Raw genomic sequence first — 17,189 nt, forward strand, 5'->3', positions numbered from 1 at the left:
ATGTTCCAACTTGTGTCTGTTGCCTCTCCTCCAATACCCCATCTCATCCCATGGTAGACCATTTTGTACGACGTAAAAAACCAACAGTTTTACTGAGCTCTACTGAAGAACGCAATGGTGTGGGACCATTTATTGTATGGGCATGACGAAACACATCACCTTCTCACCTCCCACAGCACTACAGAAATGAGGAAGAAACTACTTTAAGATCGTCTACCAAAGCCACCAAAACTGGGCCTGCAGTAACAGGACCGCCAGGACCTGGTTCTGGTGAGGGATAAGGCACAGTGGGGCTGTGGGGTAACACCGCTCCTGCCCAGGGCAGCACCTGTCCTGTGCACACATGGGACAGTGCTGCTGCTCAGAGCAGTCAATCAGAAGTCACTTCTTGTCTACAGACAAAGACATATAGTGCAGGGGCTGAGGGGAAAGCAATCCTCAGAGCAGACGTGATCCACGCTCACCCTGGGTGGTTGTTCTTCACCTCAGCCTCTGACGGACCATGTCAAGGTCGCACACACTAAAAGCACACACCTAATCAGGCTTTGTGGGGATTAAGCTGAGCCAGAGCTGAGGAATTGCCTATGCCAGAAGAACACTGCCATATGAAAGCAACACCAGCATATAATTGAAATAATTTATTTACCACTAGAGCACCACAAAAACAGACATACAATGTGTTAAAATACAGAGTAATCGATCACCAAAGTACAACACAGCTGTCCTTTAAGTTCCTTTTTTTTTTCCTCCTTTAAACCATGCCAACCATACAGTTGTATTGATGCTAAACACATAAAAAATGCTGTCCTACCCCACCCAGCTAAGTGCCAGGATTCCCCCTCAGTCCCAGTCAGCCCCTTGGGTCTGATCTCTCAAGGTGCTGAACATTTCCCACCAGTTCTCAGGGACTTTGCTCAGACAGTGGCAATTACCTCTGGCACAAAGTCCTTGAGCTGTTGCAGACCCATCTAAACATCATTCGAGGGGGATTTACATCAGACCTGAGCAGTGCTTAGGACTCACATTACCCCAACTCTGTAGAGGGGAATTTCACCCATGAGTTCTGCACATTGTAGGATCAGGCCTAACATCCTTGGTAATTAAAGGGAAATACATGCCTAATAAACAAAAACAAACAAAAAAAATTGTAGGAGCTTTATAATAGAGTATTTCAAATACTATCAGTGCATTTTGAGGAAAAAAAAAAAGAAAAATAAAAAAAGTATTCAATCTTGGGGTAATGACTTACAGAAACAAGGTTTTATACTTAAATTTAGAGAAAAACTCCAAACCCAAACCGAAATTTTCAGCTGCGTCCAGCACATAGTGAGTATAGTTGGACAACTATGCTATCTCCTATTCCACTTTTTCAAAGCTCCAAAACTGGTTTTGAGCTGCATTCCCATGGTAGAGAATTGCAAAAATGCTTTTAAATTCTTTAAATAGTGTTCATCCTTGTCTCCTTTCCTGTCCAACAAAAATACAGTTCTCATACTGAACCTGATAAAACTAATTTTGCTGCCGTATACAACAAAATCCAGAGTATTTACTACCCTGAGGAGTTTCACTGAGTTCAGTGCATCTTCTCACTGGAGTAAGTCTGGCTCAAGCAAATGTTAGCAGGACAGATTTTTCACTTGTTCATCTCAACTCACTAAATAAATCAGAAGTCTAACATACCTCCTCTGCACTGAGTCAACGGGTGGGATTAGATCATCTGTGGGGCTATGTTTCCATCTAGGCAATAAGCACAGGCTCTACCCAAGTCCCGAGGAGCTGCGTGTGCAAGCCGCTGCGGTACTTCAGTTTTGCATCAGTGTTCTGCTGAAGCCAAAGAAATTGCACTTCTTAAAACTGGAGCTGACAACATCAAGCTCAGGAGCGTCCTCCCGACACCGCTCGGGGTCAATGACAGAAAACGTCCTTCTCATCCAAGTAGTACGTTTCTAACGCAGTTTTCCAGCTTTGCTGTGCAAAACCATTCATCGCATGAAATGAACTGAATGCGCCTTCTTCGTGAATTTTTTTTTTTGCTATCGAGGTTGGGTCTTTTTTTAAATAAGGAGTATGACGTGGATTTTTTTTAACTCCCTCTATAGTATTTAAACATTTGTAACAACAACAAAATCCTAGGAACCCCATGCTCCTTTTTCTTTTTTTAAAAGAAACTTTAATGTGAACTCAATTGAAAAAAAATTGGCAAACTCACAAAAATCAAGCGTCTGATCCTGCTAATCCTTACACACACACCCTGATAGCCTAAAGGGGCCTGCCGCGCTGCTGCAGAAGTTAAAGGCAAACCTCTGTTACCTGCAGCAGGAACAGGATCGGTCCCACAGACTAACCGCGGGGGCAAGTCCCCGCTGCATGCGAGGCCAACGCATGGCCTCTGACTGCAAACTGATCCCACTCATGCCCCATTTGGGGCATCGCTGTGGCAGACGCTTCCTACCAGCCTTCTGCACAGTGGTGAATGTCATTCTCTGCAAGGGTTTGCCTCGCCTCAGCCAGGCTGGGACATCTCTTCTTGCAACACCTCGCTCCCTGCCCATTTGTTTGAATGTCTATAGCTGAAAGGAAATAAAAAGCTCTAGGAATCCGAACCGCATCGCGATTCAAGTGTTACAAAGGGGGATGACCAGGGGAGGGGGGGGGGGGGAGATATCATTTTAATCCAACCTTTTTATAAAACAGAAAAACAAATGGAGTCAGGTAGCTTATGTCATAATGATGAACAATATACAAAGCACATGTATAGCAATTATTATAAAACATGTATTTGTAGTGCAAGTCAAAATATAGGGACTCTACTCATACTGGCCAGCTAGAGGGAAACACATGATTCTGAGTGATCAAAAAGAGCCCCAAATTCAAATTCAAACTCATGAGAGCTGACAGTATTACAGAGTACAAAAATATGGTGAAAATTTACACATTACACATAAAGTACTTAATTTTTTAATAGTTTACAAATAGAGATCTACAGATATGTTTCCAATTAAGCTGGCTTTTACTACCCACCTATTGTAATACTCTAGGTATGGTTACATATACCAAAAGAACAAAAAAAATCCCATAGCATAGCTATACAGCAACATATTAAGGTCTGAAGATTAGACCAGTACATGTTAAATATTTCACTGGTTTACTAAACTGACATTTTAAATCATTTACAGTAAAAAAAAAAATCTTATAGACTTGTCTTTGAGACTGAAACAGAGTGTCCTTTATTAGTAAATTATTCAGTATTTAAAACAAGGGTTTGAGGTCTTACAAGAAGCCTCTCTAGGCAGCTGGCATGAAAAAGAAGGTATTTTAAAGGCAGTTTCTCAATAATGTAATAACTGATTTCTATTTTAATTGAACTAAACTAACCATTACTCCTGTGATTCTTTTGAGCTTGTATTCCTTTAGGCTTTATATGTATTTCTGGCAGCTTATTTGGTCTCCACTTTGTCCACATTGGCTGGTTTTCTTTTTTCCAATGGCGATACGGAAGTGTTCATTTGATAGTTTTTACACACAAATAAATAATGCACTGTTAACGCTACAACTAAGAGGAATGGGTAGGATGCCTATTGCGTAACAATACAGAGAGATCAAGTAAGGCACGGGACAGATACAGCAACTCCACTTCATGGGATTTTCCTGTTTTTTTCCTTTCACATAGTAACACTAACAAATTTCTTCCAGTGTTTATTTTTTAAAAGGTTTTTTTTTCTTTAACTTTGCTTCTTGTCTATCACACACTATGTTTAGGTGAAATGTAGGATAAAGGCCTTCAAGGTTTTGCTTCAGATGCCAGTTTAAAAAAAAAAAACAAAACAAACTTTCGAACAGTTCAACTAGTACCACTTTTTTTTTCCTTCTTTTTTTTTTTTTTAAACACTGATGAACCTGGGTTTTCTGTTTTCTTTCTTTCCTTCTCGCTCTCTCTTTCTTTTTTTCCTTGGTTATTTTTTTTAATACACACACGTCATGCTGTTTCAGGAATATCCTTTAGCTGCACTTGCAAGACTTTACGATCATGTTGGACAGCTGTTCGATTTTGGGTGTTTTGCCAATGTAGTAGAGGATGGTGAGGGGTTCCAAATCCTGGGACACACAGCACGGAGACGCAGAAGCTTCTGGATTTATGGTGTTATACAAGCTGAGTACCTAGAAGGAGAAAGGAAAAAAGAGATCAAGTCAGCTACCTCTGCCTTCCTGCCACTGCAGAGCAAATTCCTTTCTGCATCGCTTCCTCCCACAGTGCCTGAGACAAAGCCCACTGAAAGCAGTACAAAGATTCCTGGACTTTAATATTTTTTATGCTTCTCCAATTCAATCTGGTGCCACAATCTGCCTGAGTTTCCTAAGGTTTTATCCATAGTGTCTTAAATCTCAAAACAGGTGTGTGCCTGGAGCCTGCCTTGAAAGTGTAGCCCTTTAAATCAACAGGCACACTGTATTGATATGGAAAGAAGAAACAAAGGTTTTTATACGTGTCTTCAGATTGTCATTTGCTGTTACAGGATTTTGGTTTTACAAATGTACCAAAGGGAGAAGAGAGCTCTTCAGTGCACAAGCACTCCTCTGCTTTTGCTCTCTGGCTACATTTTACTAAGTCCCTTAATGCCACCCTGCAAGCACCAGGACTCAAGCTGCAGCTACTCCCGTTGAGAATCAGCTGTGGTGAAGTTAGCAGCGCTGGTGCTTTATGTCACGTTGGATTCATATGCGTGGTTCTCTGCAAGGGAAGTATGTAGCGTTACCCGCTGATGATGCATAGGTATTTCTGAGGATGCCATTAATGTGTTAGCCAAACACCAAGTGACCTTTTCCTAGAACTTCAACACAACATTTGCAACTTAGAGAAACAGAAGATCTGTTCAGGACAGCAACACTAACTACTTTATTAAGGAACTTCTGACTCCTTGGGCAACTATCCAAACCACATATTTGTGACCATGACAGTTATTCTTCCTCTTTCCTTTAAAAACAAGTGCTGCTCCAAACTGTGTACACTACTACTCCACACCCGCACGGAAACATACTTACCTTATTTATACCTCTGCCTACTGACATTGCTGATAGTACAATGCCACAGCCAGTGACAGCTATGAAGGAGATCTACACCTGGGTCTGTAAGTTCAGGAAGAACATGCTATCATGGCTTTATAGACCAAAGGCAAAGCAAGCTGCCCCTTGGACATGAAGAGTTCTCCCTGCGGGCTGATGTTGATTTGGTATTTTAAGGGAGGCTTGAAAAAGGGGAGACATCATTCTTAGTATGGACCTGAGGGTGAAATTCTTACTTTATGACAACTGTGATGCAAATGTCTGCCTCTTGTATGTACTGTCTAGACATCCTTATTAACAGTTGAGAGAAATAAGCACTTCACAGCACAATACTACGCATCCTAAGGCAGTTGGCTAAAATACCACATCTAATCCCTAAAATAAAAAGTCCCATCTCAGACGACTATTGGTTCTTTGGCATCCCAACACAAAGTTCCTCCTTTGCATATAAATTTTCAAAGTACAAGAATGAATACATCTTTTGAAGTAGAAGCAGCACATCTATCAGTACATTTTCATGAAATTCAGCATGGTAGCACATCAATAACAATAAAAAATTAAAAATGGCACATCACAAAAGTAGGTGATAATCAGGTGGTACGACTCAGTACTTTTATTACTCTGATAGTGCCTCCCTCAGTGCCTTTGCTGACCGAACTCATTGTGACATCTTCCACTCATGCTCTATAAAGAAAGGTCCCTTTCCAGGCAGCCTCCCAACGCTACACCATGCTCACACTAACAAAAAGCATTCGATCCATCCATCCATATGTCATATGGACGAACATGTTAAAAAAAAAAAAAAAATCTCTGGACCAATACATTCCTACTGTTTCAACACTAGCTTGAGGCCATGTGCGAGTCCCTCTATAGGGCCACATTTCATCATCCTCAGTTATTGAGATAATAAGTACAAGCTTTGGGCATTGGTGATGATGTCAGTCCTGGAAAAATATTTCACCCTGCAGTTATAAAATACAAGCTGAAAATTAGCAGAATCATTACTTACTCTGCTGTGCTGAGTATCTGAGCTCCATAAATACGGGCAGGCTCCTGCACAGAAATTAGCATGATACCCTTTAGGTTCATGAATCCATTTCCAGCCCAGATCCCTCTTAAAGTCAATATAAAGTGAACGCAGACAGCAATTATCCTGCACGTTCCTGGGAAATAAAATACAGACAAACACATTGGTCATAACAAAGACAACACAGGGAATAAAAATAATCTAGTTGCTTGCTCCCCGAATGATGCTTTACAGGCAGGTAAGTCCGAGTCCCAAAAATTCGCAACCAAATAACATCAATAGTAGATTATACTGTAACTGAAATCAGATGCTTACACATGGCAGGACTTGCTTATACAGACAAAGCTAATGGTTTCCCTGGAGGACTAGTAAGTATTTTTCTCCAAGTCCTACTGAGTGGCGTCTCTGAGTAGGTGAGCACAGTGGAGGTGATAATTTGGCTGTAATTATGGGGCCGATGGGTCTGGGAATCATCCCAGATGGAACTCAGCCTCTGCTTTCTAAGGCCACAGCTTTCCTCATCTGACACTCTCTCTGCATGATTGGAGACCACTGGGCAGATACCTACTGCACACAGACCTCATGGGTCTGCAAATAAGGGTCCATGTTCTGTATAAATGCCAACCATAAAGAAACATGATAAGCAACTGCATTACACCTCACAGGCTGGTACTACTACATAAGTATACTGAATATAGATGCATAGTTACCTAAAACAATAGGCTGCATCTAGAGCACGCTTCTTCCGCCGACTGGGCTGTTGCGACTCAAGTCTGTAGGAGGGTAATAACATTAGCAGAAGATGTGGGGTCTTCCCACTGTATTTTTTCCTATTGGACTTTAAAGCTTTCACATCACCACTGGAATATGTGTAGTCATCAATACCTTCAAAAAATACATTTTGGTGATAAACATTGTGTTGCTTTTTCTTCACAAATTAAATAAACCATCTCTTTAAAAAAATTCTCTCAGAAACTGGGCAATGATGGTGTCAGCTGAGCAAGTATACTGGGGAAGTGGGAGCAAATTTCAGCCCAAGATCCCTAAGGTATTCACAGTTCCCATGTTATCTATTGTATCAGCCCTCCCACATTCACAGCCATTTAATGGCACTTCAGTACATTTACCAGAACTGTTGAAAGGAGTAACAGAAAAGATTACTTCAGCCACTGCATCTGCTTTGCTTAGTTTCAAATGCCCCACGAAGTGATGCTTCTGCCACTTCACTTTGTGCAGTATTCCCATCTTTTAACAGCTATGTACCTTTTAAAACCTTGTAGCACCATTAAAGCTGCTCTGGATACTTCACCTGCATTTCCCACTGCTTACTTCCATCCCATTAGTTTTCTCTATCACATTTACCTCTTTCTAATGCTTGTAAATTCTCTGTCTCCCATTGCCAGTTTATTTAAATCTTCTAATTCTTCCCAGAAAGTCAGTTATTCTAGCCCCTTCTTTTGTATGGGCATGGCAAGGACATCGATCAAAATACTTCTTCTCAAAGTGGCAATCAATGACCTCACATTTTGTATTTTGTCTTGAAACGCTAACTGCCTTACTAGCTTCTTATCATGGCAGTGGCACAGGCAAAAGACTCAAGGTATTAGCCTTTACTAGGAGTCCAAACAGCCCATGTTATCCCTGTTGCTAAGACCCTTTTGAAAATTAACCTGCTGAGCCAGATAACACTATCTAAAGTGAAAAAGATAGACTTTTCTTTTTGTAACATTTGCAATTACAGTGACCAAATATCATACTAACAATTTTTTAAATACACACAATGGCTTTAATCATATGCACAGTACATATATTTACTTACAAGAAAAAATTCCAATGCAGTGAAACAATGGTTAGAAAAACTTAATACTTTACAAGGAATAGAGCCAAATCCTTGGAAAACAAATGAACCAAATCATGGTATACATTAATAAGTCAGAACCATATAAACAGAATTTGTGTTGGTTCTAATATAGCCATAGTTTTGTATGTACTGGTGGATGATAACTATAGCACAGTCAATTAAATAACATTTCCCTTTTTGAAACTCAAACTTGAATGGCTTAAAAACACAAGGCAGCTTATGTGACCTTGATATAGTTACTCTGTATCACCTTGTCTGCAGTCCATAAGAAGCACATATATCCATAACCCTAACTACACACTGTTTTTTATTTTTTAATGACCACTCAAACCAATCTTAAGTTTTTACCAACCTGTCAGCATAAAAAATACTTTCTGGAACTAATATACAAATATGTTACAATAAATTCTATGTGCCGACAGAATACATGTACATATATGTATAGAGATATGTAGATATATAGAGATAATCAGTGTTAACTAATGTAGTCCTGTTGACTACATCTGAGAACCAGACTTCCACTGCTGCAAGTAGGAGCACGTAGACAGGCACAATGTTTCTGTTTCTTCAACCCACAACGCACTGTCAGTAAAACGCTGTAGGACATTTATCCAAGTCTGGCACCTATTGTTCAGCTCTTCCCAAAGCGACTGATGCCATTGCTCAGAGTAATTTAAAATATTACTGATATGACCATAAAAAGAGAAAAAAAAAAGAGTAGCTGGAGCTATTTAGTGTGCCTGAAGAGCTGGAAGTACGTGTGCAGCTACTTACAAAGACTGGGTCCCTCTATACTCGGTGAGGACAAAGGAAGGTGCTTCTGTAAGCAAAGTAGCCAACTGTTGCCTTACCTATACTTTGGAAATTTGCCACAAGTATTGTTTAACACTTATAAAATGCACGATGCTCACACACATATCTACTGCAAGCAGCTTAGAGGAGAGTCAACACCATCCTAATTCGACTTTCCAGCTGTAGCCTTCTCTACTAAGCCTGAACTGTTACAGTGCTAGGATGGACAGCAATCAAAGGGTTTATTCTGAAAACATTCAGCAAGTTTTCTCATGACTATTGAACAACGGATGGTCAACTGTGCAACAGTCTTCCCTACATTCAAAATTGTACGTATATCTGGTGTGCATGATGCAAACTGTAACACAGACACTTAAGGACATCAAAGCTGCATGCATGGAATGAGATGGCTTATTCATGCCATCTGGTTTTAGCATAGTTCAGCTGATATAGTTTTACCTTTCTGCCTTCAATACCATTTCCTACTAGCTGAGAATCAAGATTCTCAGATGAGCAAGTTTTCAATCAGCTGAATGCCATTTTAGAGACGCAGTAACAGCTCTTTGTTTCCCTCCTCAATTAGTAAGTACCACAACATTTTAAAAAGTCTTTTTCTTTTGTTACCTGCAAATCTTGCTTCAAGCTCCTCACTTTTATTTGGGATGATATAATTATTGGAAGGCACAAAGGTGCAGCACGGACAATGTAAGCTTATCTTAAATCCAAGGTTCCTGTCTGCAAAACATAAAAGTAAGTGGAGTTGTTTTTTACACATGGAATGACCCTGAAATACTGCTGAGTTAATGGAGGACCAGTTGGGGCAGGAGTGAAGGCAAAGAGCACTTGTTGTCACCTCTGTGATGCAGCCACTCATGTACAGCCTCAGTGACATCAAAAGACAACCATTCTCCTTCAGCTCTTGTTTTAACTACTTTGCTGTCGATGTAGCGCTGTCCTGGTGATGATAACTCTTTAGATTTTAGAACCTGCGAGAAACAACAAATATGATTGCCTACAGGTTAACATTTATCTGGGTTTTATTAAAATGGACCACCAGCGTTACAGAATAGCAGAAGAAACTATTACCGCTCAATTCTCTATGCAGCAGATGTACATTCAGGCATGTTTGCAGAAATAATTTTCTTAGAGTGTGCGAGGAGAGGAAGGTAATGATATAAAAAAATGCTAATGAAATCAGCTTACACTCTCAAGCAAAACATGCCATCACATATTCCTCCCTAAAAGAAATCACACAGAAAGACTGCCCTGAAAACTTGTCCTGCAACACAAGTGGTCAAGACATCCTAGTAACTGGAACATCAAAAGAGGCTATTTTACCTTCTTCAGTAATACTTACACTGGTTAGAGCATAATATCAGATGCTAAAGGAAAGCCTGTACAATGCAGTTTGTACACTGAAGATATTATATTGCTCACCCATAATTAATCTGTATGGTATTGCCTTATTAATGCTTCCAGTCTTCCCTCTGACTTCAGGTACTGGTCATACGTTAAACAGAAAAAAGGTATTGTCCATACAGGTAACCTGGGGGCATGCAGAGACAGCCTGGTGTGAATCATGGCCACACATGGATTTGTGCAACAGGCAAACTTCCATCCAAACTTTGACACCAGCTGTTTGTGTCAGAAGTTTCAGCAAAGGTTGCTACTGAGCATGCAATAAAAAAATACCTGCACAAAAAAAAGCCCCGCACCTCTCTTTCAAGACACAGCACTGCATGCCTAGAATTTCAGCTGCCCACAGTCTTCCTCCTATCTAAACAATTCAGCAAGTGCTTTCGCACACACAAGCACAGCCTGCTATTATTTACCCTAACTCTAGGATGAAAACAACTGGACTTTTGGCTGCTAACAGGTTTCTAGTTTCCCGGTTATTACTATAGTTGATAGTTTTGAGATGCAGGAAGCTGGAATGCCATGCAACGTTAAGTCAACTCCAATCAAGATACCACACGATAACATCACTTTATAACTTTTTGGCATGCCAGCTGTGTGACTTTGTATATTGTTTTGGGTTCTTCCTCTCTTTAACCATCCAAGTCCATCTCCAAATGAGTAATTGACAATGTCTCATTGTTTCCTCCTATTTTCTCAGCCCAGACCAACCTGACATCTAGCAAACACTGCTGGAATAAAACAATGGTGAAACTGCATAATACATGTAAAGAAAAATATTTCAAAAGAGGTGTGAAATTATGTCATCATGATAAAATTAGGCTTTTCATAATTAAACAGAAAAGCAGGCTTGAAAAGGCCAGATTCTATCCAACATGTAGAGTCTCCCTATTCATTTCAAGGGAGTGCTGGACCTCTCAAAGGCCAACAGTGTAGCTCCCACAATAACATTTGTCTTATGAGAACAGCAGCATGACACACTCTTTGCCTTCTTTATGATCAACACATTTAGCAAAAAGACATGAGAAGATGTTGGGCCAAGTCCAGAAAATTACCATGTGCCCCTAGTAGGCGATGCTGAGTTCTCCAGCAGAAACTGAGGGCACTCAAACATTGAACATTGGGACTCCTTTTTATGAGGCAATGTTCAAACGAAGTGTTTGAACAACTGTTTACAGAGAGTCTGGCAGCAGCAAGGGGACTACCACTGCTCAGAAGTGCCAGAGGGATGAGAGAATCAGTAATCAATGCTGGGAAAGTCCCAGAGAAGTACAAATATAACTTTGCCCTCCCTTTGGTCTTTATCAGGTCAACTCAAGTGTTTCTGAGGATGTAATGCAGCTGTCATTCTGCAAAGATGTGTTGGGGTGGGGGGGTGTGTGAGGCAAATGGGACACAAGAACTTGGCTCATTTATCTTCCTTTCTGCACAGCCATATCTTTCCAAAGACTCCAGAAACTGAATACCTCAGTTTTGGCAGTGATGTAAGGATCTAAAAGTAAGTAATGTGCCAAAAGCAATCTCCCGATGTTAACTATAATTGGTCTTAGATATGTTCTGAAGACTCAGCTGTGCCTTGGTATCCAAAAGAAAATGCCTTTATCCCAATCCCATTGCTATCAAAAGAGGGCTGGCAGTGTGTACCTGGCATGAAAGGCATTTGTAAAAGTGCAAGAAATCATCACTGCACGTATCCAATGGTACAAAGAACACCCATCCTGAACAATGAACTGAGTGTCAAGAAAAGTGTTTGCAGGTTTCAAAACTGTAGGACACTGTGGGACAAGATAGACACTGTAAATTAGAAGACCTAGATATTATCCATCCTATCGTATCTATGACACCTGAAAGTAAGGCTTCTTGCCATGTTGTTTATGCTGCATGTTCAGGAAGAAAATTATGATGAATGAGCTAAAAAGTCACAAACTAAGTATGGCATGATTTCCACAACTGACATTATGGGTTAAACAGGCACTAGTGGTTCTTAAGCAAAAGGCTTTTAAGTGTGATGAGTGCCACACTTAAGTGAAATTAGCACGTCTGCTTCAACCTCCTTCTCCTGGGCTGACTAAGTATCTTTATAGTGTTAGGGTGATGTATGATCTCAACAACCTGACTGCTTGTAAGCAAGAATAATCTTCTAGCCTCACCATTTCCATCTTTTCTTTCTTTTTCTGTCACATCATTGCAAGTGTGGAAAGCTAATGGATGATAAAATCCTAGGCTGGATCCTCAGAGTACTTCCTCCCACAAAATAACCTGATGAAGGATTTTTTACTTCTTTTCCTACACTGCATTCTGTGTTTCCATGTACACTGAAGCAATTACACTCCACATAGTGGTAAACAAAGTGGCCTCTTTGTAGGAACTTATCAGAAATTTTTACAGCTACAGTATGTTCTTCAAATGAGTCTTCCAGAAATTATTATACAAGATAAGCATTTTTGGTTTTCTCTGCCATTTTCCCCCTTTGTTTTGCTTTTTTGTATTTTGCACTACATTTCTGGTTTTACCTTTCCCATCAGCAACACACCATTTTCTTCAAATACACCCTCAAGCCTATATTCCCATTGAAAAACTTTTGTTTCAGTATTTCCTATGCTTTCTTTGTACCAGATCAACTAGTTTAGTTGGAAAAAAAAGAAAAGCCTTTTCCGTGCCTTGCAGCTTTTGTGCTTGAAAGCTTGTCTACTTCTTCCAACTATAGATTGTTCTTAGAAGAGATATTACCTTTACCTATAAACATTGTCTTGCCTTGCCTATAAACACTCCCTTACTTTCATGCTTAGCCCATAGCAACCACATCAAACACTGTTATCAGAAATGTTACTGCACAACCTGTATCTGCAGGAGCTAAATGCAGGCCTAAAAAGTAGAAGGCCTTTGAGCAAGAGAGTTTTCAGTGCACTAAAAATATTCACAGAAAACAAGGGGAAAAAAAAAACACAGGAGAGAAGGAAGACTGAGGTAAACTTCCCCTTTAATCCTTTCTCATTTCCTTCTGGCACTTTGTCCAGACACTCTCTCTTAAAGAGGCAGAAAGAGTTTGGTATGTCTATGGGTCATGACATGGATGGCTAGGGCTTTCAGGGTGGGGGGAGTACTGTGCATCACCACCTGCATGTAGAGATGACAGATTCAATCATTTGCATGAGTAGGAGACAGAGTTTCCACGCACACAACCTCACCCACTCACTTACAAGCAACACATTTAAACACCTGCATGCACAAGTAGCTGACAATGCACAACAACTGCACGCGTGTAGGTGCAGACATGCACACCTTCACACACGCATGAGTGAAAGCTCAAAATCAACAAACTCAAAACTGAGGTTATGTAAAATCTCTGCAGCTTCTAAACATGGCGATGTTCTTCCAGGTTTGTTTATTTGGTCTCACTTTCAACAGAGCGATAACACAACGCTGCCTTTTCTAATAAGGAATTACGCAGGGAACATATGCATATTATCACATTATGTGGGGATAAACTGAACAGGTACAAATGTTACCAAAAGGTTACCCAGCAGACTTCTAGCCCAGTATGCAGAATAATTTTCATTCAGTAGCAATGCTCTAAAGGCTAAGAACAACTTGTTTTTGTCCTACCCTCTATTTGTATGGGATTCCTCCCTGCCACAGGAAAGTAAATAGTTAGCCAAAATGCTTGTTAAATGCTTGTTAATCTCTTCTTGACAAAGTCTCTCGTCCACTTAAGCCCTGACTTCTAGGTATCTTTTTCTATGGGCACTGCTAACCTTCCCCTCAAAAATTTTTTTTTCTATTCTGACCCTTCTTAAAACCATCTGGGGAAAAAATTATCTTACAAATATCCATGAAGGATTTCTAGATACCACATACCTGCAGCTACTGCCAGCAGATCAAGGCAAAACAAACATGTGAATATACGAATAATGTAGTTAATTGCAGGAAAGGGCTCATGAAACAGCCAGACAGATCCAAACAAAGCATTGCTCTTGCTCCTACAGCTACACATGTTTAGGAAGCCCACTCAGGGATCTCAGTGATGACAGCACTCACATGCCATCCTCATCAGGCCTGACAGATTTCTAGTATTTTTTAAATCCCGTTGAAATCTGCTCTTCATTGGTTCTGCAAAGGCATTCTGTTCAGTCTTGAGGGGGAGATCCTCTGCTCTGCTGGCAGGGATATGTCTGTGCTCCTCCTTGTCCATTAGAGAAGGCCAGACCATGATGCTATCTTGGAAGCGTATCCCAAATCACCATGACGAGGGCATTCAGCAGTGAAAAGCTTTAGTTTTGTCATGAACTGGTTTCAGAAGAATGACAAGCGAGTTTCCAGAAAATATTGATCTCTAAACTATTTCTGCTACCTGCTATGCTTATTTTTCAGATCAACTGGAGAGCACTAACTGATATATTTTTTAAAAAAATTAAGTATCAAGTAGCTGAAACCTTCACTAAATACTGGAGGATTAAACTGTTTATTTATATGCACACATGTTTATACTCGCAAGTAACTATCACACAGTTCTGAGTATAAAAATAAAGACAAGGATTGTCTTAGTCTGTATTTTATAAACTGCAAAGTACACTGAGAACACTATATAATTCATTATAACAAACAAAGGTTTGCATAATTAGCAGAAACATGGCTTCTTTAAAAAAATGGGGCATATCAGAGGCTGATATAAGCAGAGCAGCAGCATTCAGCATCAGTGTAATTATACTGGTGCAAAAACAAAACCAAAAAACCTCCAAAACCCAAGACTTGGGTTAATAGAAACTTAATTATTTTGCTAAAAGCAGAGGATAACTGAATGAACACATTAGTGTATGTATTCTAGACAATAACCACTGAGAGCAGACACCAGAACAGCCCGTCTTCATGACTCATTACACACATAAAAGGAAAAAAACTGACAGAAAGACAGACTCATTCTTTCAACTAACTAGAGCTCCAGAGTAGCAACCTGCTTAGTTTATTTCAGATTTGATGGTCTAGCCAATAACTTCTTCTAGCCTCCTATAGTTACCACAATCAGATGCAGAAGAATAGGAAAATTACAATTAAGTATAATTTACAGTGGAATAGTTTTGGCTAATAAATTCATCACCTCCCCAGAAAGCAAACAAACAAACAAAAAACTCAGTGTGGTTCAGCAGTGATGATACACAGGCTGATGCATCAATGACATACGTCTGCTGCAGCCAAGAAAAGCCTAGGCACACATCAAAGGCTAAGCTTTAGAAACAACAAGGGCATTTTATAGCTGGGTTTGAGAATTACAGTCACCAACTGCTAGGAAATATTTTTGGCGACTTACAGTTTCTTAAAACAAGTTGAGGAACTTTCAAAACATAATAATAAGATCATGTGGCCTCTTAAAAATATCTATCCTGTCTGCTGCATTGCCCTGGAACTTGCGATGGTCACTGCTGTCAGCCAACATGGGTTCTGCAATCACTGAACAGCAGTAAATATGGCATTATCTTGTAAAAACCTGCTATTAATCTTTTTTCCTCTCCATTCATTCTGGACTGTCTGATCTCCTCCCTCCAGATGCTGTTGGCTCCCTGATAACTTCCTTCCTTCCCTTCTCTGTCATTTCAGACTCCTGTGATGTTCTTGTGTATTACAACATCTTGGCAGGCTCACTAATCTTTCTCTTACTTATCAGTCATTATCCATGGTTTCCATTGGAACTTCAAGGGCCTTTTAAAATAATGGAAATAACCTGACATGTACTTGTAAGCTCAAAGTAAATAAGCCCAAACAATGAGATTCAGTGGTAAATGATGTGCTAATGCTGGTTAACATCAGAGCAGAGCAAAATTCAGCTACGCACAACATCATGGTTGAAAACTGCTGCTTAGGATAACCTCCTCTGAACTACAAGAAACCTGCAGGGGACTCCAGCCTAACCCTCTGCAGTGGAATAACCAGATTCCCAAGGTCTGCATATGCCGCCACTTGTGGTTTCCAAATTCTTACGTACTATTCACCCTACTGAAAGATTCACTCGCTGCCTGGTTCCAGATTTCAAAGGTCTCCTCAGACAGCTCTCAGGGACTCATTCAGCCCTTTCTGAAGCTTAAAGTTAAAAAATGACCATGCTAATTCTCAATCCTTTCTCACTCCCTGGTTGAGTTCTAGGTCTTTGATCCTATCTTGGACACAAGGATAAGCAAACCCTCAATTCTGTTGCAAACCTCTCCAGTTTCTTACTCATTATATGTGGAAACATATGTTGTGAAGTGCAAAGCCTCCCTATAGTACCTTTTGCCAGATAACTGGGAATCTACTGGCTATCAAAATCTTAGCTTCTTCTTATCACCACTAGTGCAAAAGACTCTGTATTTTTTCAAAAATTCTCAGTGTGAATTTTCAAGATCTTCTTGTAACCTCTTCTGCAAAAGAGTAATCCAGACTCTGCCTTTAGTGCTATGGAGTTAAAAGGGCTTTACAGCCCCCCTGCTTATCAATGGAAGTCTTTCCATTACTTGCAAAGGTCTCCGAATCAGGCTAAAACTGAGGGCAGTATCTTTAGAGACTAGTATTATGAGATGTAGAGTTCCTGCCAAAATACAAAGGTATGGAGTACTTGCCAAAGTTTTAAAAAAACCCATAGCGCTCTGATCCATCTGCTTAGAACTTGCCAGACACGTTCTTCATGCAAACTTGCAAATAAAAAGAACATATTGCACACATAACCCAACCCCTTTTGTATCTGGATGGGCTACAGCTGCAGTAGGATTCTCTCACAGTGTTAGCTGCTACTCGCTTAAAGGTAAAAGAAGGTGAAGTGCGATGGGGGTAAAGAGATGAGCGGCTAAAGCAGGTCAAAAAAGGGAGGGGAAGTCAAGTATGTCATGGAATCACTGTGACTGACTCATTGCATTGCCCTGTGGTAAGGGGATGAGCTCCGGGAAGAGAACGGATCCTGAGAAGGGATTTCCTCTCCATTTGTTCCCCAAGAAGGGCCTTCCTCCCGCCACTGAAGATACATGTGCAGTTTAAGTTGGGGATACAGCCCTGAGGCCATTCAGTCTG

At 40.3% G+C, this 17,189-nt stretch overlaps 1 protein-coding gene across 1 annotated transcript in view; it reads right to left on the bottom strand.

The window, feature by feature from the left end:
• Positions 1-623: 623 nt before the first annotated feature.
• Positions 624-17,189, bottom strand: part of TGFB2 (transforming growth factor beta 2) — a 66,666-nt gene continuing 50,100 nt past the window's right edge. The window contains exons 3-7 of the mRNA XM_068399788.1: positions 9,595-9,727; positions 9,366-9,476; positions 6,799-6,973; positions 6,071-6,224; positions 624-4,158 (exon numbers count right to left, since the gene is read on the bottom strand). Of these exons, the coding sequence (XP_068255889.1) occupies positions 4,000-4,158; positions 6,071-6,224; positions 6,799-6,973; positions 9,366-9,476; positions 9,595-9,727 (732 nt within the window). The 3' untranslated portion in view covers positions 624-3,999. The remainder of the gene's footprint in view (positions 4,159-6,070; positions 6,225-6,798; positions 6,974-9,365; positions 9,477-9,594; positions 9,728-17,189) is intronic.

The sequence above is a fragment of the Nyctibius grandis genome, chromosome 1 (assembly GCF_013368605.1).
Source record: "Nyctibius grandis isolate bNycGra1 chromosome 1, bNycGra1.pri, whole genome shotgun sequence".
Classification (NCBI taxonomy): domain Eukaryota; kingdom Metazoa; phylum Chordata; class Aves; order Nyctibiiformes; family Nyctibiidae; genus Nyctibius; species Nyctibius grandis.